Below are 25,885 nucleotides of genomic sequence, written 5' to 3'. Positions count from 1 at the left end.
GCTGCAATCACCATACAGCAAAACCGTGCACTTCTGATAAATGATTTGTGTGTGGTCATCTAAAATGCGGCTGCAGGTGATCTCAAAAAGGGGTGCTGGCATTTCTGAATTAAAACATTGTCCAAAGCTCAGTGGCTGAAACTTAATACTTACAGATATTTTAGACCCCCCCACAAAAAAAATGATGTGAGACTAATGAGCGAGCTGTGTTTGAAGAATGAATGGTTCAAATGTGGTAGACGTGTAAGGTGGCTGAAGATCGCAGCCAGCTGTAAGACCTTGGTTTACCAAGGCTGAAGATGGGTCATCCTTATGCAGGAACTGTTAGCGTGCTTGCGTGGAGTATTTACACACTTTTGCTGAGGTATGTTTAGAGAAGAGCCTTGGGCACATGTTACCGCTCAAATTCCAGTGAAACACGCTTTTGTCTGCACATCTCCCAGGCATTGGCTGTAAGAAGTCTTTCCTGTGCCTTCCCTTCATTCTCAAACACAACCCTAATATTTCAGCATCCCATTCATCAGATTTTCCTCAAGCGGGGCTATACCTTGTCACGCTTTGGACACTAGAAGCAGCAGGTGCATGGTTAATGGCAAGGCTCATAATGTTGCTCATGAAGACTGAAGTAAGTATTTTTGAATTAATGGTGGGAAGCATTTTGAAAAATCTGTTGTATAAACAAGGTCTGAGAGTATTATATTCTAAGGTAAATAATACCTTGTGTACCTCTACAAGGAACAAAGCCAAATGAAATTATAGTTGCAGGTGAACCTTAAAGCATAGTTTGACTGATTAGATAAGGTACTATACATAAAACCTGAGAAATGTCCCTGTTGTTGTTGAGAAGGAGCCACTGAAACTTGGAAGGTTTGTACAACATCTCAAGTTACAGCATATATCTAAATAACTTGAAGGATGGTACGTTCGCTTGGGTTATAAATAGTAGAAGTAGATGCAATAAAGACTGGTAGATTTTTCTGCCGAGTTTGATATATTTAAAATTTTCAAGGAATTCGATTCAGTGCTGACGCTTCAGAGACTTTAAATACTGACCACATTGCAACGGCGTCACGCACATGCTTAATTCCACTGAAATATTGCAAATGGTGGGGTGTTTTCGAAGAAAGAAGTCATGGTGCCTCAACAGGCCAGAAGAGCGGTGCTGTGGCCCTGACCTGAACTGACAGAGAAAAACCATGCAGTTACAATAAATGGGTGCTAATCCTGATGTTCTTGTGATGCCAGCAGCAAGCCTTTGTCCTGGGGGTCCGTGAGCTGGAGAAGGGAGTTACACTCATCCACAGCAAACGCTGCGGTGCCTGCAGCTCACGCAGTCTCGGAGAAAAATCTGAGGTGAGCTCCAAGCAGTGGTAAAAGCCTTCCCAGAAGAGCCGGGGGTTTGCCTCTAAAAATCAAGTGTGTGGGGTGTTGTGCCACACCTCTTTTTAAAGGAAAGGGTGGCAAGAAGACAGCATTTCTGAAAATGTGGTTCTGAGGAAGAAACAAAGTATTTTAGACTGTAAAGCAACACTTTCTAGGTTCAGGCAGCAGATAGTGGTTGGGCTAGGTTCTTCAGTCCCCTTTCTTAGGCAAGACTATTTCTAGATACTTTAACACCAAAAAAAAGGTCAGCGGCTCGCCTCTCATTGACGTAGTCGATGGCAGTACCCAGGGTGTTGCTTCCAGTGCTGGACCCCTCCAGTTTGAGAGGGATGTGGAGAAGCACGTCTAGCAGAAGGATACCAAGATGGCAGGGTCCTACGAGGAGAGGCTGAGGGATGTGGGCTTGTTGAAGATAGGGAGGCTCAGGCTGACCTGATAGCAGCCAACACGCGCTTGGGGAGGAGTTATAGAGGCAACGGAGCTGAGCTCTGCTCCGTAGCAATGACCAGAACAAGAAGAGACAACAGGCACGAGTTATGTCTTGAGAGTTTCAAGCCAGCCGTTGAGGAAAAAGACGTCCCAAGAGGTTGGTTGCCCAGAGAGGCAGCAGAGTCTCCACCTGTGAAGGTTTTTGAGGCTTGGCTAGCCAAGACCTCAGCTGACCCAGTCTGGTGTTGGTGACCATCCTATTTGGGCAGATGGTTGAACTTCCTACGATCTGCAGGTGGATTTTATGGGAAACACCATCTGTAACTGAAGCTGGTTTACCCTTTTGTAAGGGCAAACACTGCGAGTGTGGCAGTTCCCATTAAATACGGCTGTTCTGTAGAAAGGAGCTTCTTCCTTGAAGACACCATACAGACCATGGCTCCCAGGGCAGGGTAAGGCTGACCAGCTGCAGCAGCCCAGCGCGGTGTCACCAAAGGACAGGGACACCCGGAACTTGCAGTGCTCCATCCTGCAGCTGTGTGCACCACCACAGTGACCTGTGTCCGGTAACAGCACTTGACATACACAGGACGCTTTTTACCCTGCTGAGCAACCAACCAGCCACTCTGTTCACTCTCCAAGGAAACCTTTTGGTTTCTGACTGTTCAATAACCTTCTTTGTTGTTTTCATTTTTCCTGGGGGTTTAAGGAAAAGTGGCTATGAACAGCTGTGCTAATTGCCAGGACTTCCGAAGCAGCTCCCAGTGCTGCTGCACACCCTTGAAATCCTGAAGGGATTGATGGTGTTGGTTTAATGCCTGGGGAGCTCCTGGGTTGGGCCTTCCATTCCCATTTTGCCAGGGGGAGGTGATGCACACCCCGCTCACCCCTGTGCCGGTCTTGCACAGCACTGAGGCTCCCCTGCGACAGTGGAAATAGGTGGGATGGGAGGGCTGGAAAGAGCTTTAGCAAGTGGGGTGTGGTGGCAGATGGTACCACCGCTTTTTGGAGGCACGTACCTTTTGAACCCGTTGCTCAATCCCGCTTGGCTCAGAGGCCCCTACAGACTGGGGTTTTGTCCCAACTCTGGGAGTTGCGGCTGAGGCTTGGCCGCGTGAGCAACTCGCCTCCTCCCCTGACACAAGTGGAGCCTCTTCATTTTTGCAGCAAGAGATGAGTTGAGCAACTCTGCTTGGCACCCTGACCTGCTCTTGGTGCATTTGCACAGTCTGAACATCAGCCAGGGCTTCCAAACTAATTGCTTTCAGTCAGTTAAGGCAACAGGTAGAGAGAAATGAGCAGTGCCCCAGGGAAGGACGAGGCATTACAAATGCCACATCTCCTGACAAGCTATGGTTTCCTCATCCGAAGAGGAAGTATTTTGAATGACTCGTTCTCTTCAGGACGCTCCTGAGTTAAGCAACTCAAGGCTCTGCCAGGAACCAGGGGTGCATGAAAATGCCTTCTAAGAAACCCTGGTGGGCATGGTCCAGCTGCCCACCAAGGTGAGAGCATCTTGTGCTGCTGGGAAGGACAACAGCCTGGACACTGGAAAAGAGGGGTAAGCATGCTGGCTTGATTGCTTTTCAGGACAAACAGCCACAGATCTCTCCCCTCAGTCAGTCCCACCATACCAAGGAGACTACCGCATGTGACATCCACATGTCCAGGGGTGGGCCAAAGTCTTTGCACCCACCGTGCTTTGGGTCTGCTCCCATATGACATGTAAGCTGGATCTCCAGCACTGCGCAGGACCATCTCCTTCCTGCAAATCCTCCTGGTCTAGGCAGGTTCTCCCTTAACACCACGTAGTGATTTCAGTCACACTGCTGGCTGGTGGGGATGTGGCATGGCATGATCTGACCTGTAGTCTGTAGACCATGTACATCTATATGTATTTAGACACATGCACCCCCACACAGACAGGTGGGAGAAGGTGTGACACCACCCCTGCAGAAAGAAATGTTACTTGAAGACACTGGCATGCAAGTTTCTGTTTTCTCACCTAGACGTGTGCAACCAAACACATATCCTGTAGGTGGGAAGGTATTCTGTCAGTATTTTCCTTGTTCTCTGAAGCAGTTTTTAATATATGAATAAACTATTTCATCCCTGATTCAATATTTGCGCTATTGATTTGCTTGCCCTTACCATTTATTTTCTGCAGCCCTCATTTGCTTTATTTTTTCTTGTACCTTTTCATATTGTTTGCTTTAGGTGTAGTCTGTGGCTGTGTGTCCACACTGCAGTCAGTCAGTGTGGTCACACATGGGCCCTCAAAGCTAGCTCATGGGTCCGTGACAGCAGGGTGGATACGGCCCTGGAGTCACTGCACCCGCCCCGTTGGACCCTTTCCAAGCACACGCTGCGGGATCGCATGGTGTGGGGGGTCCTTCTACCCATCTCGGGTCTCTTGATAGGGTGTGATGAAGGTGTGAGGAGCGAGTTAGCAGGCTAGGACTGTTCAGTGCGGAAAAGAGGCAGTGGTGGTTCATAACAGGAACTGAGAAGACCGTGAGTTGCATGGAGAAAGTAAGCTGGCATAGCTGTTGGCTGTCTCCTCTACCACAAGGACGAGGACTGCAAGGGAAGCTAGCAAGCCACTGCTTCAAAGCCAGAGGAGCTTCGTTTTCCTACAGTGTGTCATTCAGCTGAGGAACTCCTGACCGCAGGACGCAGCAGACACTGGTAAGTTCCTCAGGTTCAAAAAGGAGGCAATTTTATTTAAGAAAAAAAGCTGCTGTCTGGAAGAAGTGACACAATGGAGATCTTCTTTTGTCATTTCTTGCACAAAATTTGAAGGAAGTGTTTTGCCGAGAAGCAGAAGTACCTTGTCCTGAGTCATTTAATCCAATACATAACATAATCTTCTCAGCACTGGAGCATGGCTATTTTGGTGTTTCCAGTGCAACAGCTGTACCAGAGTTGAAGGTCAAACAGTCATAGTACTGACATCCCAAGTTCAACCTTTACATGTAGTTGCTTCCCTGTATCTAGGCTGATTTTGCAATTTTGTCTCTTGCATCTCAGCCAGGGAAGGAGAAAAGGGGGCTTAAAAAATAACCAGAAAAGATATTTTAACATTATGATGCTTCGAGTTGCTCTTAAAGCAGCTCTGTATTTTTCCAAGATGACCTGGCCTAAAACCTCAATTTCCTGTGATGGCCACAGGACTTCTCTTCCAGGGCAGGGAAAGTGCTACGTAAGAGCATTTTGCCTGAGTAGGGACCGGAAGGCCATAAGCCCACTTTTGGTATATCTGTTTTATCTTTGTCTTTGCCTTCTTCAGGAGCAGACTCCCTGAGTGGTGCTGGCTCCGGCACAGAGCAATATGGCTTTCATTTCTTCTGGAGGTAAATGCCCAAAGCTAGTCACCTACATCCTTTACTTTAGGTCCAAAAACCTTTCAAGGCTCAGTGAGAAGGAAACAATGGAATTTCTGTAATGATTTTATTGGCTTCAATCATTTCTCTGGTATTTGCCTGTGAAAAACTCATTACCAGGTAGCTGGGGCCAGATGACTTGGAATCAGTTAAGATCTGGGCTTGGCAAACTTGCATCAACTCCTGACACCGATTACCTGCCACAAGTTGGCTCATGCAAGATTAGAAGAGAATCTGCCTGGTGGGAACACAGGATGGCTTCAGGCCATAGCTGACAGGCCACTGCCTGGGCCCATAGTTGGTGTACATGAGTGAGAAGCGATGAGATCAACGCTCCTTTCAGAGTAACTGGAGCACAACATGTCCAGATCATTACATGGATGAGATGCATCTGACTACTCTGAAATTCTTAATGACCAAGATACAAGTGTAATGAAATGATGAGGGGAAGACTAACATAGCACCTCGAATAAGGTCCAGCTCAAAAGAGATGAACCAGACCCTCAGCTGTTGTCCATCTGTGAGGTGTTTTTTTTTTCTTTTTATCCCCCCAAGATTTTTCATTACTTACCATTACCTAGGCCGTGATTCAGGAAGGACTCAACACATACTAGATGTTACATGTGGGAGCTGTCCTGCTGTGGTCAATGGAAGGCACCTTCTCGCCGTGGTGCCCCTCAGGACCCCGACGTGGTCTGTATGTATGTGTACCTTGGTGGATGCATCACTCATTCCTTGGCGCCTTGGAGCAACGTTGCAGGGTAACTGGAAGGATTAGTCCACCTTTCCAGAGTGCCGAAAAGGAAACCTGTGGTGCTTTTGATCTGTATTTTGAGTGTTACTCTGACTGGATGTATTAAAAAAAAAAAAAAAAGACAAAACAAACAATGTGAAGACTTAGATGGTTATAAAACATGTAGGTCAGTACCCTACTGTTATAAAAGGCAACTTCTCCATAACTAGATATGGGGTCGCAAGTGAGTAAAACCGTAAAGCTAAGGATTGGGTTGCGCTTCATGTCCTTCCTAGTTGGCATCAGTATCTGTGTCATGCTCTGGAACTTTGACTTGTTCTTGTCATTTTGATACACAAAATAAACAAAACCTAAGACAAAGGGCAAGCTTGTAAATAGGGGAGCAGCCACTTGGGAATTCTGATTTTATTTGTTTGCATTTTGTTACCTTCTTATGCCAGCTAATAAGGTGACTTACCTTGCAGCATACAGATGCAGATAAGGCTGATAGCCTCTGGTGTCTGATTTTGCAAGCTGGGAAGTGAGTTGCTGAAGTTACTGCTAATAGGCTGGAGATTGCCTGTGAAAAAGATAACATCTCCTGTTTCTTTTGATTAGAAGAGTATACTTTTATGAGATGGATTGAAGTGATTAACTGTTGAAACTGTTTGGGGAAAAAAAAAAAATCAAACGGGCTGGTATTTTTCGTAGCTTTCCAAAGGAGGAAGAAAAAAAGCCACACTGCTGAACCACAGCCAGCCACTCTGGCCACTCTAGCCAGCAAAGACAAAAGGAGATTTGCCTGCAGGCAGGACAGAGATCACCTGCTGACATCATGAAACAAGCTAAACCCATGGTGATGCAAAACATTCCTGCAGTTTTAGGTTGAAATCCCTTTTCTTAGACCTTGCCAACAAGGCAACCCTTGTCCTGGAGGGTGTTACAGTTCAATGGCCTTTCCTGGCAGGGCGAGCTTGTACGAGGCAGGGGAGGAAGCTCTTGTAGGGCTGTTGTATCATATGCCAAGTTTAGTGCGGTTGAATTGAAATACTACCAGTGCATAGGAAAACATAATGGGAGCAGGCAAGACCAGCAGCTGTGCGAGGTGAAAGGAGAACTGAAAGCTAGATGCTGTCTGCTGGCATAAACCAAAAAATCCTGTAGACAGTGAAAAGGTCAGCCACCTTCCAAGATGGACGAGGTTCATGGCAGGGCAGAAGGTTCACCCTGTAGAACTTCTACACTCTTGAACTCTGAGGTTCGAAGTCAGGGTCAGAACATGCACACTGTTGAAATCAGCCTTTTGCAAAACCCTATAGGACTGGAAACGTGACTGTTCCTGGTGAGCACACACCCTGCCTCCTCTGCTGACCCTCCAGCATGCATCTACGTAAATTTTTTCAGGAGCAAAGCATTACCGACATCAACCCATTCCTCTTTGCAAAAATCTGTAGTTTTTACTGTAGGACTGTAGTGTCAACACAAAGTAAGCTGCCTCCAACCAAGCATGGAATGATACATCTATATAACAGGTTGAGACTAGATTAGAAAGCTACTGTCAGTGACTTTAGGTGAAGTGGATTACTCAGTTGCTGCAATGAAGTGGAAACCAGTAATATACATCGTAAATGTTCAGATTACATGTATTATTGGTTATGTGATTGTACCAACATTCTATGTATACTTTACTTCACCTCATGCTGGTTCTAAACAATAATGTCTTTCACCCTCCAGGACGAAAGAAATGCAGAGTGAAAGCAACACTGAAAGGTAAATTGGGGTTGTCGTGGTTTGGTCAATAGTGAAATATGTAATTGCCAGCACATTGTCCAGTGCTGAATGGTGAGTGATGCTCTGTCTGCTAAGAACATTGGCAGTTCAGATGTTCATACAGATGTCCTGTGAGATTATAGATGTGTACTGACCCCTCAGTGCCCTGGGATGTGCCAGTCATGCTCTCGAGTAAGGACATCTGACATACCCCTGCTGGCAAGCACTGACATGCTCGAAGGGTGGGATCTGCTAACTCGGCACCCAGCTTGCGCTGACGTTTCAGCACCAAATGAAACAGTCCTAAAGTAAATACCTAGCTACCTGAATTGAGGGAGGAAAGTCAGTGCCTTTGAACGCTTCCACAGGGACATCTTGTTTAGGGAAATCCTCCATTTAGACTCACCAGTCTTGCAGACTGAACCCTACCTTGCTGGACCCTGGGCTGCTGCCGTGAAGGAATGTGCCGGGGCCTGAGGCTGCTCCCACAGCTGAGCCACCTCTTCACTTCTGAGTATCTGGGGACATGTTTCTGTCTCTTTCTGGCCACTGTGCTTGTGTTGCTGTTGGCCTGTGTGCCACCAGCACTCCCCTCTGTGAGGTAGACTTATCTCTCCATCTTTGGTCACCTTGAGGATGGCAGTGGAGTATGTGGGGTCCAGCCATCTCCTGGGCAGAGACCTTTGGTGCAGCTGTCAGCAAAGAGCAGCCAGCAAACAGCTCCTGATCCACCCTGTTTCTTGCTCCTCCTGGACATGGCTTGTTTCTCCTCTTTCCCACCCGGTGCTTCCAGTGGGCTATCCCCCCTGGCATGCGCCTGACCCCAAGGGGAGTGGGCCGGTGCCAGGGTCCTTGGGCTTTCCAACCCACACACGTAAATGCTGGATTTTAGCCCACAGCTTCAAGTACTGCTGAATCAAATGCGATGACAAAAATCTCATTAACTTCAAAGAAAGTTAGACTGGTCCTAATGGGAAAGTGTCTTCCTAAGGATTAAATGTTTGTGGGCTGCCTTGTAAAGTTAGCCCTCCAGTTGCAGTCCCAGTAACCTGGATCTTAGGGCCCAGGTACATTCTTGTTACTCATCTAGCCCATGATTTTACAGTTTGTCAGTGAAGGGTCTGTCCACTTGTCATCTGATTGTGCAAATCCACCTTCCATGTGAGTCGGGATTTAAGTTTCGCTGTTTTTCAGAGTCTGACTATGTGCAGAGGGAGTTCTAGTCATTTTTTTTTTTTCCACAGGAACTTCCTTTCTCTAAACACCACCCCTTGGCAGTGGACCTGCTGACACCTCAGAGCGAGACACTGATAAAAAGGGCAGTCTCCCTTCCTTCTCCACTCTCAGAAGCAAGTGGCAAAGGCTACTCAGGAGCTCAGAAGCTGCTGGCATCGCAGGCACCTCGGGACGCAACGCTGACAAGAACCATGGGCGATAACGCTGGTAAGTTTTTAAAGCTCGACACGATAGCCTGTGTTAGTTTGGCAGCACTCCTGTGGGGAGGATGGCAGCGGAGTTGGAGGGTTTCTCACACCTCTGACTGCCGTGGGTGACACCATGGCCCGTGAGGGTAAGTTTGCTCTGGATATGTGAATTCAGGTTTTGATGGATCGGTAAACCAAATGAAAAATGTAACTCACTTTCATCAACCTGTAGACATCTGGCTCTGTCAGTGATAATGAGAAAGAAATGCAGCTTTTCTAAACTTGTTCTGTGTTAAGGTGAAAGGAATTTTTTTCTTTCTAGCTACTTAATTGTGTAGATTATTGCTTTTTAGTGATGGCTGATACCATCTGACAGAAGTGTCGAAATAACTGAAAAGGGGATTTATTTGGACTTGAACTCCATCCCACGGCCATCCTGCCTGCCCTTTTGTCAGGCAATGCCACACGTACCTAGAAAGGTGTCTGAGTCACTCCTGTAGCAGCTGCTGAACCACCGCTGCTGGCTGTACTCCTGAGGCCAGCCTAACCTCAAGGATACCCAAAACCCCTGGGGTTTGGGGTGTAGCTGAGCAGCTGGATGGTGCCTGCAGCAGAGTCAGGAGCAAGTCTCTACAGCCATCAGCAGGGGAAGAGTGTCCTTCGACATTGCTCCGAGCCCTTCCATTTCACACCTCTGTGCTCTGGGTGTGGATGAGCTGAAATTTTCCGGGAAGTTTGAACAGCAGCATCTTTGGGATGTGATCTCATGTCTCTAGGATGTGAGAGAGTGTTTGCTGGAGGTTGGGTAAGGATGAGGAGTAAATGCAGGTGTCCAAATTTTGCTCTCTGCAGAACTACAGTTCCCATCTCACTTCCCTCTTGTCGTTCTGAGCAGCACTTGTTCCCACTGAAGTCAGGCACACTATAAATGCTCTGCTCCATATTAATATATTTTTTTAAACACCATCACCTCATCCTCATGGAAAAAAGGCCCCAGATCCTTACCAGTGCAAAGTAACTGTATGTTATCATGTCCCCATTTTTGTTCTGGATGATCGCTGTGCTCTCAAAGCTCTGATTGTCTTCCCATTGAGGTTGGAAGCGATGGGGCCACTGGGTTAGTGTAGGAAGGAGCTCTAGAAGGGATAAATCATGGAACTAGGAGATAAAAATAAAAATACTGTCTTGAAATTTCTTCTAAAAAAAAAAAGGAAAAAGTTATCTGGCAGGACTTGGGTTTGTTTCTGGCCTGCCCCAAGAGCAAGCGCAGCCAGGGCTGCCTCTTGCACCTCGAGCCTCCGTCCCGCGGGTGGACACGTTCTTGGCATGCTCAGCGCTGCTATAAATCGTAACTGACGGGCGGCGCTGCGTGGGGACAGGTCTTTGGCACCATGCTCTGCACTGTCAGGGCACATTCCAAGGCAGGTGTTTTCTGCGGTTTTTCTCTCTGCATCCTCAACATCAGTGATGTCCAGAAATAGGGGATGGAGATGCAGTCCCTGAGCTAAGGAATGCCAGAAGGATGCATTCCACAGGGCCCTTTCCCACAGCCATCCTATGCATTCAGCTCCCGCATCCCTCCATAGCCGTCTTCCATCAGCAGGGCTGTTTTCTGGTAGCTTCTCAGCCCAGCTCCAGGGTTTCTGTAAGGAACAAGGTTGAGCTGCTTTGGTGGCTGGAGATTTGTTAATGCTGACAAAGACGTGCTTCCCTTCATCCTTCTCAAGAGGCTTAAGCAATTTCAGCTGAAATTTTTTGGCATATACCCACGCACAAACCCCATTGCGCAAAACATCAGCCTGAGGTTGGCATCTGGCAGGCAGCAAGCAAACAAAAAGTGCTCAAAAGTGAAATCAGTTGATGAAAGGTTATGGTCAATTTTAAGTCTATTTGCTGTACCACTGATAACTGTTATGTAATACGTGATTAAGATGAATACTGTTTATATAGTTACGAAGAAGAAATACACTCAGGTAGTAACCTGGTGGGGATCCTTGGGCGGTCAGGTCAGTTTACTCAACGACCCGCGCTGCCCTTCACAGGTCACAACGGGAGGCATGCCACCAAATTCAGCCTGCCCTGGCTCCAGCCCTGCCTGCGGCATCTCATACCACAGCAGCTACCAGCAGATTTCAGCCTCTTTGATGTTAGGGATGGCTCTTGTTGATACTCAAGTTAGCACGGTTGCGTGGTACCGCAGGAATCTGTCAAGATATTTTGCAAACTAATCCCTTGAACCATTATGCCTTTGACTTGCTAATTTCTGAGTTACCATAAGCAGTTTTAAATTTCCTGACTCTCCCATATCTTCATCTGAATCACTCGTGAGCCAAGTGCTTTTGTGGTATTGTTACTCCCTACTCTTTACATGGAGTTTATCCTTTAAGGATATTTAATAGGCAGGTACAAGACAGGTTAGACACTTTGGAAGAAATATAGCTTGGTCATGTTCTGGCATGCTCCAGCTTTCCCCGTCACACCTGGCCAGCCTGCCAAAGCCTGACACAGTAACCCCCAAATCCCCGTCTTCATTGAAAGCTGAGGGCTTTCTCTTTGCTTAGGTGTATCACCGGGTTGTGCCTCTCAGAGTTCCACTCCTACGCCCAGCCCCAAGCCGTGAGCCACAGGGCACAGAGGTGCCAGGGCTTTTCCCAGCCCTGCTCCTATCCGAAGTTGCAGGAGCAGAGAGCAGCCCGGGAGTCGGTGATTTTAAATGCCATGTCTTACAAAATCAGCTGCTGTGTTGGGAATGAATGGGAGTGAGGCATCTGGCAGGGGCTCTTGCTGGAGTCCAAAACTGCTGAAGTCAAATGGTAAAAGCACCAGTTGGCATGAAGGGGGACAGTGCTCTGTGGTGAGCGTGCTGCACCCAGAGCAGGGACGAGCACTTGCCTCAAATCAAATCGTATCATATCGTATTATATCATTTATATTTCACTACATTACATTACATTATATTATATTACAGTACAATATGATATGATATGATATTATACTGTACTGTACTATACTATACTACACTATACTATATTATACTATACTTTATAGTGCTCTGCTCTCCACATTTAGCATCCCCCCCAGACAGGCAGCACCTCTACAGCACAGCCGGCTCCCAGCCCGAGACGTGCCTTTGGTTACGTGGGTTGTTTTATCCCAAGCCCTTGGGATAAAAAAAACAAAAAAAAAACAAAAAAAAACAAAACCACAAAAAAACCCCACCACAAAACTTGCAAAGATTCACATATGCAGATTTCCATAAGCAGTCCATTAATGAGAGTTGTGATATTATTTGGGACTAATTTTTGAGGGGAAAATACAAAGAATCATCCTCAGAGTCCTGAAGAGTTCCATGTTCCAGACTCACAGCATCCCAGAGACTGAGGATCTCAGCAACCGAGAGGAGCCAAATTTTGGCATATTCAGTTCACTTCCAGCTTGACTATGTGTGCTACATCTTGCAAGGAGCAATTAAAGCTACTGTTCGTTATTATTCAATAATCATGAAGGATGTGTTCAATGCTAATATAAGGCTAGTCTTTGATCAGAGGGAAATAAACTGAGATAAAATACCAACAGTGAGGTTTAATTTTTAAGCTGCTGTGCCAGGTGGGGACTGCTTGGGAATGTCACCTCTGAACGTGCCTTGGCAAGCAATGCTTTCTTCACCTGTCCATATTACTACTACTAGGACTACTACTGTTACTACTACTGTTATTTTAATACCTGCAAGACTGCAGAAACATTTGTAATACTCAAGGAGCTGATGCATGATGCGCTTGGCAAGGCACAGGCATGCAACAAACGGGAGGTGCTGTCACAGCCTTGGCTTGGATGAGGTGCCACCAGCAAAGCAGCTGAGCAGATGGGGGCAAGGAGGAGAGGGCTTAGAGACGTGGCAGGACCATGGGCACTGCCCACGGGGATGTTGTGGTGGTCAGGACCTTTGGTGGGCTCCCGTGCCCCGCAGCAGCTGTGGGGATGGGATGTGGATGCACTATCCCCACTCCACTTTCAAGGGAGAAGCAAGACTTTTGCAGAAGCAAGACTTTCAGTATTGCAACAAAACTTTCAGCCATGCCATCTCCCTGGCCCGTGGCATGCTGTGGAGCTGGCTCCCAGCTGCCGGTCCCCACGGCCAAATGGCAGCGTGCAAGGGCAGGCAGTGGGCCAGCAGACGTGGATTTCCAAAGCAGTGAGATCCCATTCGAAGCCTTTTGGCTGCTGAGGAAGCAGCCCCAGGGGAGCGCCGTGGGCAGCTCTGATGCCTGGAGGGGCTGGATTGCCAGCTGGGTGCCCAGCTGCCAGCAGAGGCTGAAATCCTCATGCTATGTCTCCTATCACTATGACAGTCCTCAAGCTGCTCATTCCCCACTCACACAAGGCCACCTCAGAGCTCAAACATCCCTCAGACTCCCTTGGCAGCAAAAGAGGGAGGCAGAGGCACGCCCCAGCCACTCAGGCAGGAGCTCGTCCCTGCTCCGGGTGGATCGCTGCAGCATGCTCACCACCACCAGCCTCTGTAACCCAGCCCAGCAACATGACTGTCTCTATATCTCTGTATACATATGCTAAGTGTTTATGTTATGTTATGTTATATTATATTACACTACATTACATTATATAATGTTCTATTATATGATACCATACTATACTATATTATATTTTTATATATAGAATCATAGAATGGTTTGGGTTGGAAGGGATCTTAAAGATCATCTAGTTCCAAACCCCCTGCCATGGGCAGGGACACCTTCCACTACATCGGGTTGCTCAAAGCCTCATCCAGCCTGGCTTTGAACATGTTCAGGGATGGGGCATCCACAACTTCTTTGGGCAACCTGTTCCAGTGCCTCACCACCCTCACAATGAAGAATTTCTTCCTCGTATCTAATCAAAATCTCCCCTCTTTCAGTTTAAAGCCACTGCCCTTTGTCCTATCACTACACGCCCTTGTAAAAAGTCCATATATAGCTAGTGTAGTTGTATAGCATATGTGTATATACGTATAGTGTTTATATATACATATAGTTAGTATAGTATAGTATTGTGTGTGTTTGTATATATATACACATATATATATAAAAACAGTTGTACAATTCAGTAGCTCTGGTAATCTTTGGTGTGATTCCTTGTGCTAGACCACTGAACGCTTTGATGTTTTGATGACACACAGGGCTCCATTAAGAAGAAGCAATTTACCATCAACTCCATTCTCTTTTTTCTCTCTCCATCTCTGCTAACAACTTTCCAGGGACTGATCTGAAGGTCACTGGGATTGACTTTCTCAAGAGCCAGAACTGCCGCTTGCACCACACGGATGCGTACAACATCAAGAAGCTGGTGGTGCGGCGCGGACAAGCCTTTAATATCCAGCTTGCCTTCAGCAGGGAGCTGATGGCCACTGACAAGCTGACGCTGCGTTTCGGCATCGGTGAGTCCCCCTTCTGTGGCCATCAGGCAAAGCGGGAGAGCACCAGCAGCCTCCGGCTGCCTGTTCCTGCCACCCGATGCTGTGCAGTTGTTGCAAACCTGTGCGACCCTCCTGCATCTCATGTTGGGTTTGTTTCCAGGTGAAAAGCCGATGAAAATCAGGGGGACCCTGATGTCGCTGAACCCGAGGCGTGAGCCAGACCTCAGCGGGTGGCAAATCTCCATTGTCAAGCACAGCGGCAAAGAGGTAGAGCCTGTGGGCTGTGCTCCCGCACCGGGCAATGGTTGAGGGCGGCAACACTGAGCCCATTGGGAGCAATAGAACAAGTCCTCATAACTCCACTCTGCTTTCCCTCAGCCCTGTAATTTTCAGTGGGCAGCAGCCTTGCCCTGTTAAATTCATTGCTCTCCCACGGCACACGCAGTGTGCGCACCATCCCTCTTCCCCCACGTGCACTCCCGTGGCCACCACCTTCCATGCTCGTGCTGTACTTGTGCTGTGCCTGTGGCCACGGTGGAGGGTCCATCATGCTGTCTCTTCTGTCGCCTCCCCAGTGCCTGCTGTCTGTCACCAGCTCGCCCTGGGCCCCAGTGGGAAAATACACCCTGAACGTGAAGACTGGGACTAACATTTACAAGCCCGAAGACGGTGCCGTCTACCTTTTGTTCAATCCTTGGTGCGAAGGTGAGTGGTCCAGCAGACAGGGGTGATAATTACTGCTGCCAGGGATTGTCCTTGGGAGGGCTTCTTCTCACGTTTTTCCTCCTCTCTTTCCCACATACCTTGCTTTTTCTCCCTAGAACACCACAAGCAGTGTTCTCACGGAGCCAGTGGAAGTTAGACAATAGCAATAAGCCAACTCCTTGCTGAGGAGTTCTCCATGGCCGGTTAAGGGACATCATTGTCTCTGTCACCTCCGTTTGCACCTCTGTGGCACCCACTCTGTTTTCCCGGGCCAGCACAAAGGTTACCTGAGAGGACTGGGTTGGCTTAAAATCCAGGAAAAAAAATAACCAGACAAAAAAAACTATTTATTGTTGGTTGGCATCAGCCCCCCAGTTCTCACTGCTGTCTACCTAGTCCACTAAAGTGTTTGTTCAGAAAGAAGCATTTAGCTAAAATAAAACAATGGTTATATAGCAGTAGTCAGTCCTACAGGGGTAAAATAAAGAGTAACCTTATAGGAAATTCTTCCACTATAGAGAAACAAGTGAGTGCTGCACAGTCATCATTTGATATGAATGTTGCAGACCACCAGCTCCCCGAGTTTAACTTTCCAGGGAAAATTTTGTATAGCGTGTGTGCAGACCACCTAACATCTCAGGGCTTTTTTTCTCCAGGTGATAGCGTCTTCCTGGCTGATGAGGCACAGAGAAACGAGTACGTGCTCAACGATACAGGCTACATCTATGTTGGGTCTGCATACAGCATATACAATAGACCCTGGAATTTCGGGCAGGTAAAACACAGCTGTCTTGTTGGTGTTATTACGCTCTTTCTCCCTTAGGCGTTCGTTTCCATGAATCAGGCCTATAAACAATTCAAGCTTGTGAGTAGCTCAAAGCACTCAAATAATCCTGCCAGCTTCACTGGGAGAACTCACCTGCTTGGAGTAATGTGCATCTGCATGCTTAAGTATTTTCCCCAGCCATAGCATGAGAACGGGGTTTAACGGCACGTAGTGAGACCCCTGGCAAAGGATATGGAAATTGGGGATGGAGCATTTCTGGTTGAAAAGACTCCGGTAAGGAGTCCTCCCCGCTGCCATGCAACAGCAGCAGCTGTCAGTAACCAGCTCATGAACTGTGGAGAGAGGGTTGAAAAATCTGATGATCTGCCTGTTGCATCATGATTGGGAAAATATAGAGGAAAAGTCCTGGCAGAGGTTGTCATTGTTCAAGCAGTGCCCTCACGGACTGCGAGGCGAGCTGCTGGGTGCAAGGCACCATCAGCCCGCGCGCTCAGGAAGGGTGTTCCTCTCTGCTGCCTCTGAGATAACTCCAGCGGAGTGGAACGACAAACTTGATAGGCTGGAGATAAGAGGTGGATGCCAGAGCAGGTTTATTTGTGCCCGGTACAAAGCACACAGGCACCCAAACAGAGCATCCCGCACCCTATCCAGACAGACTTCCCCACTAAGAAATGTTGGAGTCTGGGTGGTTTTTTTCTTTTTTTTTTTTCTTTCTCTTTTGTTTTATGCCTGCCATTTCAAGCTGCAAGATGGAGATAGCCCAGCAAAAGTGCTTGTGCTGATGCCCTTTCCATGACGGGGCCAAATGGCATTGTCCATAGGGCTGTTCCTATCCTAATATTTATCCTGCCATTAAGCAATGAGAATTGATATTGATATTCTGCCAAGATTCATCGGATCAGATGTTTGACATCTCTGTGAATTGGACCTAAGGGAGCTTTATCGATAATTGCTAATTAGAAATCTTTTTGCTGTAATAATCTGCATTTATGTTCCTTATTTTTTTCCCAGGGTTCATTTTGTACCTATGTCAATAGAACTGAGTATCTGTAGCACTCTTAAATTTTCATTACTTTTGTGAGTAATTTGCAAAGCTACAGGGAGAGGACATAGGTGACTTAGGACTACTCAGAGGAGTCAAGATTGCTGGGTCAGGTTCCAGCTGTGTTTGCATGACACGTGAGACAGACTTTTTTCTACCAAGGTGGGTTTTTGTTTAAGCCCTTCTTTGGAGAGAACAGCTTTGGGAAGCCCTGTAGGCTTGAAAATTCAATATCATGAGGAAAGTTTAGAAGTTAGGACTAGTCAGACAGTTTCCTCCAAGTACGTAGGTAGACTTTGTAGTGATTGAGCTAATTCTGTTTTAGAGTGGTACCTAAAATGTCTCCACTTTCTCTCCAAAACAGTTTGAGGAATTAATTTTGGACACTTGCATGGATCTGCTGGACAAAAGTAAACTCAAGCTGAGCAACAGAAAGGATCCTGTGATGGTGTCCAGAGCCATGTCTGCTTTGGTATGCCTCTCTCAGAGAGGGCTTTGCCCCTCCAGCTTTCTCTTCTACTTCTTACTTGCTCTTCTTTCCTTGGGGCCTTGAACACCATTTCAGGATGCATCTGAAATGGATTCCTTTGGGAAACTGCAAGGAAAGAGCCAGAGGCATTTTGGGTGAAGGGGAGAGGCAAGTGAAATGCAGCATCTCTTCATCTCCAAAACCTGCAGTTGCCCTGGCGGTTGTCCTTCCCCAGGGTTGTGTTTTGGGGAGGGCAACTGCTCTCTGCAGTAGGGCCGTCCTGGGAGTTCTGGGTTTTAGGATACAAGATGCAGAATGTATTATGGCTGCCCCGAGTAGCAGTGCCACCTCTCCTGAGATATCCAGGTGGAGGGTTTCCAACGAGGGGCGCCGCCAGCCAGCACCAGCAGCCTTGCTGGGTGCCACAGGGCTGTGAAGCACCTGGGGAGCCACAGGGTGGGCAGAGACCCCAGGGTTTAAGCCTCATTCAGCCTCATCCCCTTACTTTTCTCCTTTGCCTGTGTGTGTGGCCACAGGTTAATGCCAATGATGACAGCGGTGTCCTGCTGGGGAACTGGTCAGGGAATTACATCAACGGGACCTCCCCTATGGATTGGATCGGGAGCGTCGCGATTCTGCAGCAGTATTACAAAACGAAGAAGCCAGTCTTTTATGGTCAATGTTGGGTCTTTGCAGGAGTCCTCACTACAGGTAAACAGTGAACTGTCTCCCTTCTCTGATATCCTATTTACCGCACCAATAAGCCAAATTGCCGTGCCTCAGCGCTCCGGAGGTGGCAGGGTCTGTTGTGTAAGGAGAGGCTGAGGGAGCTGGGACTGCCCAACCTGGAGAAGAGACAGCTCAGGGAATCTTATCCATGTGCATAAATACCCAACGGGAGGAAATGGTGCTAACAAAGCCAGGCTCTTCTCAGTGGTGCCCAGTGACAGGACCAGAGGTGATGGGCACAGCCTGAAACATGGAAGGTTCAGTCTGAGCATGGGAAAAAAGCTTTTGTTACTGTGAGGGTGATGGAGCACTGGCACAGGTTGCCCAGAGAGATGATGGAGTCTCCATCCTTGGGGATATTCAAAAGCCATTTGGACAGTCTTGGGCACCTGCTTTAGAGGACCCTGGGTGGGCAGAGGAGGGGTTGGATGAGACGATCCCCAGAGGTGCCCACCAACCTGAGTGATTTTGTGCCTGTGTTTTGTCTGTCTGTGCTGCAGTCATGCGCTGCTTGGGGATCCCATCCCGGTGTGTCAGTAACTTTGACTCGGCACACGATACGAATGACAACCTGACAGTCGACATTTACATGAACGAATTTGGAGAAAAGCTGAACTCGCTGTCCTTCGACTCTATCTGGTACTGCCAAAGGGGGCCAATTCTTCCTACCCGCCACGCTGCTCCGCAGCACTGCGTTTCCCAGCCCCAGGAGCCTTTCCCTTGAGAATTTCCCTACTGCTTCGGGTTTGCTGCCCAGGAGAGAGAGAAAGCCTGGGGTTTCATAGGGTTAAATGCAAATCCCCATTAAACCTGCCCTTACTTAAGGATTAAGAAAGGAGATCGTGACTTTCTGGCTGTAACACCTCACTCCTTTTCTTTCCAACCCAAATGCACACAGGAACTTCCACGTGTGGAACGACGTCTGGATGAAGCGGACGGACCTGCCGGCAGGGTTTGATGGCTGGCAGGCAATCGATGCAACCCCTCAGGAGCAAAGTCAAGGTAGGATTTGCCTAGAAAGGCTCTTCTGCAATTCACAGGGGAGGCAGGGATATTTTGTATGGAAACCACAGTCCCCAGTCAGCAAAGCACCTACTCCCCATGCACACCTTCATGCACTTGGACAGTGACATCCTAAAGCCGGAAGTCTTACTCCTGCCATTTCAGCCCAGGACAGCAGGAATGGTGTTTCTCAGCAGGCAGAAAACCAACCTTGTAGGATGCTGTGGGGACACAAATGTAATTTTAGAGGTTAGAGTGCACAGCTGGAAATCAGAGCTAATTTCTCTTTCCACCATCCTCTGATTTCTTTGGTGAAGTTGAGGACTCAAAGCAGCCTGTAGTAAGAGGTGCCACAGCTTTCCCCAGTAAAGATGCTTTCTTTAGAGCTTTCCTGAGGAAGTCACAAGTCCGTTCATTGGTAAATGAGAGCAGTGACTGCCCAAATCAGTGACTATCCTTCCTGCACAGATGCAGGGAATTCAGAGGCGGGACAAAAAACGTGAATCCTCAAGGCTGTGCAGAAAGTGGGGTATTGCCAGGAATTCAAACACAGGTGGCTGGACTAGGTTGACTCCATCACTGAGCCATGACTTTCAAACCTTAAAATTATTTAAGTCAGGGGAAACACATAAAAGCTCTTACCATACCTTGATCATCTATAAGAAAGCCCAAAAGCTAAGGGATAAATGGGGCTTTTGGAGTTCACCACTGGGTTGGAGGAATATTTACTACTAAGAGTCAAATACCATGGCCACAGAGTCCTGCTTCGGTGGGTTTGAGGGTGGAAAAAAAATTGGAGTCTCTGCTGATATTTGGAAAAGCAAATGGTGTTGAATGCATTTTCTAGGTATTTTCCAGTGTGGTCCATGCCCGGTGAAGGGTGTCCGAGAAGGGGATGTGTATTTGCCCTTCGACAGCAAGTTTGTGTATGCGGAAGTGAACGCTGACAAAGTCTATTGGCTCGTCAAGAAGGTGAACGGCAAGGATAAGCACTTCAAGATTAGCACGGAGACCCAAGGCGTTGGCGTGAACATCAGCACAAAAGCCGTGGGGCAGGACAAGCGGGAAGACATCACCTCGCAGTACAAGTTCCCTGAAGGTGACTGACCCCATCCTCTAAAGTAGTGCCAAAGAGAAGACCCCTGGCCGTGTAGATCACCCCACAACACGTGTTTTTTTCAGGAGAAAACCAGACCGGTAGCTGCGGTGGCAAACCCCGGATCAGGCCTGGAGACCTGGGGGAGGCAGCTCTGCCCCTGGGCATCTGCATGCCCGTAGTGACACCTATAGACTGCTCTATAGGGACAGATGTGAGCAAGCTTGCAGGCAGTGAAAGACACAGGCTGAGTGACCAACCTAGTGGTGTGACTGACTGTTGCTTCATTTCTTCATTCTCGTTCTTTTTGTCTTTCCATTCCCCAGACCATACTGGAAACAAAAAAACCCCGAAACATTACCTTCCCATGGTTCTGCCTGCCTCAGATCCAGCTGTGTTGTGCGAGACTGTTAAACTCTTCCCAGTGAGGAGCAGGAAAATCTCAGGCTGAAAAATTTTAGAGTATCTCTTTCAGGAAATTCTTCCCATTCAAAATGCTACAGTTAGATCTGATGGTATCATAAACCGAGAGGGTCTCCTGAGCTGAGGCTGGAGGCAGTTGGTGCCCTGACAGCCCCTCTGCCCAGCAGCAAAAGCATAAGTAGAAGGAAGGTGGCTCTGGGTAGGAGACTGAGATACAACTATCACCTATCTTTTTTTTCATCCAGGCTCCAAAGAGGAAAGGGAGTCGGTACGGAGAGCTTCCTCCTTCCTACACCCTTTAGGAATAGTACCTCGTGCACGCTTCAGTTCAACTGTGCCCATGGATGCCGGCTACCCCAAGCCTGGGGTCTCACAGGAGACAGTCTCCAAGAGTGGGCTCCAGATTGAGATAACCAATAAAGAAGCCTTGTGTCCTGGCAATCCCCTTGAACTGGCCATCACAGTGAAGACCTCTACTCCTGGGAACTGGACCATCAATCTTGCTGGCTCCTGCCAGCTGCAGTCCTATACTGGGAAAGTTGAGGCCAGCCTTGGACATGTCAAGGAGACCATCAAGCTTGATGGCAAATCTGGTAGGCACGGAAAGGCTTGCTGTGTTCTATGGGCTATTTACCGTGGCAGTCTGGTGTTTCACTTGAGCTGGCGCGTAATAGCTCCGATGTAGGTCAGTGCCTGGCTTTTACAGCACGAAGAGCAGAAATCGTCTGCCTGTTACCTGCTTCTCTTGTTACTGCATTTGGGAGTCGTAGTTCTAGACTGGAAATCCACTGTAGCAGGGCCCAAAACATGAAGGCTTTAGCCCTGCTGCAGCTTCAGCGAGGTGGTTAGAAATACATCAGCGTGGGCAGGCAGACGTGTTCACAGCACGAGCGAGGTGTGCTGGAGCGTCTGTCCGCCGTCCTCACTGTGTGAGCATCCAAGACGCCGCTGCAGGCTTTGGTGCCTCTGTATGAGTCAGATCCCTCACAAGATTTAGATGGCTGGAAATTTCAGCCTTTTTTTTGTTCTTTTTTTCTTGTGCTCACTGCTCTAATGTTGATCAGCTGGTGGTGATGCTGGTGAGTGTTATTTTCTGAATTCTCCACCCAAGCAAATTTCAATCTCAGGGCTGCCTGCCTGGATGATCCCCAGAGCTGTATGCTGTTCATGGCATATCTTTGAGTGACCTGAGTTGCATTTCTGATCCCCAGTAATGTATGACTGAAATTTGCTAAACAAGAGAACTAATGAGTGATGAATAATTAACAGCACTTGCTTATTCCAAGACTGAGTCACACATGCCAAAAAAAAAAAATCTTTGCTGCTGGTGATGGCTGAGTGTTTTCACACTGTGGCTGTCAGAAAGCAGCAGGATAGGACACAAAGGTAGCTACACACATTTAGAGATAAGGACAGGCTTTTTTTTTTTAGCCAGGAAGCCTTGCGGCTAAAGCAACATTCAAGATCCCACGCTGCTGATTCCAGGGCTTTCCTGATCCACTGGATGTTTGTCCAGGCAATTAAAGATAAAATCTGAAGTGAAAGGAAAGCAGCTAATTTTATAGCAAGTAGTGCCTCAGAGAAACCCCAGGGGACATGGGCTTAAATGTACCCAACCTTACGCTCCTCTGCCTCCTCCTGAGCTCCAGGGCAGCCGGGGACAATGGCTGCCGAGATGCTGGGTATGAGCCCAAGCCAGCACTCAGCCTGGTGGGGGGATGCTGTGGGCTCAGCCACCCTTCCCGTGGGCTGCGTGTGCCGGGTACCACCCACCGAGGTGGGGGCCTCACCCCGCAGGACTCCCAGGTCTGCCCAAAAGCAGGATGGTCTCAGCAAATATGCCTCATCCTGCACCCTGAGGCACCAGCCACCGGAGCCAAATTTGCTGTCCAGGTGGTGGAGATGTGATGAAGCACTAAATTGTGTTTTCTCTCTCACAGAGACACAGGTCCCTCTGAAAATTGCAGCTGACACGTACATGAAGACACTGGCCTCGGTGGAAGACGAAGTGCTCATCCACATCACCGGCATTGCCGAGATCCAGGACACGAATGACAAACTCACCAAGGAGACGACGATGAGATTTGAGTACCCCCCCATCACTATCCAGGTGAGGCAGCCGCCAGCCCGGCTCCTCAGGGATGGGGATTAAAGCCCTGCTCACAGTAACACCATGGTGGTGTCAGCATTTGCCGGGGGGATCTCCCATACAGCTGCCTCCTGAGACGCCTCGGCGTTTTATTTGGCTATTCAACCTTTGAAGGTTGAAAGCAGCCATAAAATGAAGATTTTATTGCTCCATATAAAAGGGGCAGGCAAGGGCTGCTGGAGGGAAGGGGATGGAAAAGGACAGTTTGTACAGGGCCCATCTCCAATCCCACAGCTCTACCTTCTGAAAGAAAAACGTGATGAGAAACCACAGAAGAGCTGGGAAAACAGCCGGCAGGGTAGAGCACACGGTGCTGTGGGAGGGTGGGAAGGATATAACGGGTTGTCCCCCACCATGCTGGTGGTGAGGAGCAAACTGCCAGCAGCTCTGGCATCTTTATTACCTCTCTGATCCCCAGCATTTGGGTTTGTTTCTCTCTTCTCTCCTCTCCTAGATGCCAGAAACGGCCAAACTGAACAAGGAGTTCACCTGTGCCTTCATCTTCAAGAACAAGCTGAATGTGCCCCTGGACAACTGCAAGCTGCTGGTGGAAGGCTTGGGCATATTTAAGATGGCAACGTTTGATGAGGGGTAAGGCAGTGAGCCCAGTATGAAAGGAGAATTCTGTTTTGTTTCTTTTTTTTTATTTCCCCTGAAGAAGCAATCAGGGGATTTGTAGTAACACAGTCCTTTGAAAGCCACGTTCGAGACTGCGCCACATTTGGGCTCAGTCCCGGCGGCAGAAAGACCTGCGCAGAGTTTGGCGTGCTCAGGGAATTCAGGCACGATGGGGGCTCTCCCTCCATTCCTGCTGTGATGCCGGGCACAGACTGGCCAGCGTGAACACAGCTGCTTCCTTCAGAGCTGAATTTACTGTTTCAGCAGTATGGGACGGTTTGGGAGGGGTTCCAGGGAGCACCGGGACCACCAGCCAGCATTGCCATGCCAAACCCTGCTTGCTGCATGCTGGGCATCGGAGAAGGGAAACACCCTAAACACAGGCAGCGGCTATTTCTTTAAGCAAAATTATTCAAAAGCAGCAAATAAGAACCATTAATTCATGCTGGGACTGTTTTTTTCTTTCTCCTTAGGGATGTAAAGCCTGGTAGGATCATTAAATCTGAAATAATATGCACGCCGACAAGATTAGGAGAGAAGAAGATGGTAGCCAAGCTGACTTCAACCCAGGTCAAAGGGATCTCTGCGGAGAAGGCCATCACCATCGTTGAGTAGGATCGGTGCCTTGGCAACGTGTAAATGGAGGCCTCACTAAACACGGAGCACAGCTGCGTGTCTCCAGCCCTTCTTGCCTCCTTGATTACTGGAAAGTACTCTCAAAGTAAAGAGCAAAAATCCCGATAAGCTACGGGAATTAAACTGACTTGAAGGGCGCAGTTGCGTTGATTGCCATTAACTGTGATTCAATAAACATTGTTAAAATCGACCGTGTGGCTGGGCTGTAAGGTGTCGCCTGGTTGGGATGGCTCTGTGCCCAAAGAGGGATGTTCCCACCCCAGGCTGGGGATCGGAGCTCATGAAGGTGCCAGCTTTGGCCGGCAAAGGGTGCGAGCTCGGGAGGTGTTTTGCAGGTGCATGGCCCCCTGGGCTGGCAGCACCATGGTCCTACATGTGAGGCCACCCAAGGACCCCACCGCACCACAGGCTGCTGTGCAGCTTAAGGAACACTTTAAGCAAATCCATCCCAGGCAATTCCCTCTCCCTCCCAGCTGGGGAACGTACTGGCAGGCACCTTTTTTGGCTTTAGACAACAAAAAGAGCAAAGCTGCCTCAGTCTCCCCAAACACCATTTTTCATACATCTTCCTTCCCTCCCACCCCATTTCTTTTGAGGGTTTTCAGGCATTTCTGGAAGAAGTACCATCTCCAGCACCATTAGCAGTGCTTCCCTAGAAACGTATAACCTCTATCCTTCCCCTTCCACCCTGAACGCTGCTGGATTAAACACAGGACCTTGATGATGGTGTACATCTGGAGCTCTTCCAGCCATAGTTGCGTCGAAGGGGACAACAGCTGTGCCCAGCTGGAGACCACCCAGCCCCGCTGCCAAGCTGCACACCCCAGCACCTCCCCAGCCCACTCGCAGCAAGGGACAGCAGCTGCCAGGCACTGGGCTGCCCCGTGCTTCTGCCAGGACAGGGGAAATGGAGCCACAGTGTAGGGCAGGGGTTTATCGCTTTGCTTATTTAAAAGGCGAGTGCTCAAGCGTGGCACCCGCAGGGAAGGGAGGAGCAGGCAGCCTCAGCGAATGAAGAATTAGTTCTTTAATAAGTACAATAGCGACCGGAGGCATAAAAAGGAGTTACAAACAGCAAAATATATCTTTTTCCAACAGATGCAAATTCTTGACTTGCATAGAAAACCTGCTATGGAAGACACGGGGTAGGGAACACGCAAACACTTTCCACGTCTGCCACGACCTCGTCCGTCACGTAGTAACACTTTGTGCTGGAGCAGCGGTGAGATCTCCAGCGGGTTGCAAGCACACGGAGCACTCTCACAGAGAGCCTTCCCCACAGTCTGGCAAGGCAGCCGGGACCGCAGCAGCACGGCCTGATGATGAAGGCACAACTTAACAGAGGGCAAGGGGCGCGTGGAGGGAAGGAAGGAAGGGCAGGAAAACAGGGGGTTTGGTTTCAATGCCATGAAAATCACGTTTGGTCTCAAGCTACTAGGTAGTCATTAAAGAAGGAGGTTTCTGCCAGAGCTGTGCATAAAACAGACTTTTTCCAGCTCTTGAAGGCTTTTGCGGTTTCTGACAGTTGCCACACTACACCGAGACAGAGAAGATGCACCGAGGGGTTCAGGGATGTTGCAGGGGAGGAAGAAGAGGGGGAACGAGGGGACCAACGGCCAAGAGACACCAGAACAACCAACATGCTGGACATCGCAAGTCACCCCATCAGGTGCCGGGGGGCACCAGAGCTGGGGCTG

At 48.5% G+C, this 25,885-nt stretch overlaps 1 protein-coding gene across 1 annotated transcript; it reads left to right on the top strand.

The window, feature by feature from the left end:
• Positions 1 to 3,296: 3,296 nt before the first annotated feature.
• Positions 3,297 to 24,167, top strand: TGM4 (transglutaminase 4). The gene is made up of 16 exons (XM_086615167.1): positions 3,297 to 3,373; positions 4,030 to 4,192; positions 8,943 to 9,141; positions 14,308 to 14,553; positions 14,693 to 14,799; positions 15,108 to 15,237; positions 15,894 to 16,012; positions 17,431 to 17,538; positions 18,072 to 18,246; positions 18,765 to 18,903; positions 19,163 to 19,266; positions 20,114 to 20,365; positions 21,031 to 21,378; positions 22,726 to 22,895; positions 23,389 to 23,525; positions 24,026 to 24,167. Exons 1-16 carry the CDS (start codon positions 3,297 to 3,299, stop codon positions 24,165 to 24,167), a joined length of 2,616 nt encoding a protein of 871 aa, XP_086471293.1.
• The last annotated feature ends 1,718 nt before the right edge of the window (positions 24,168 to 25,885 follow it).

This window comes from Tauraco erythrolophus, chromosome 7, assembly GCF_009769465.1.
Source record: "Tauraco erythrolophus isolate bTauEry1 chromosome 7, bTauEry1.pri, whole genome shotgun sequence".
NCBI lineage: Eukaryota > Metazoa > Chordata > Aves > Musophagiformes > Musophagidae > Tauraco > Tauraco erythrolophus.
This window is presented reverse-complemented; position numbering and strand designations above follow the sequence as displayed.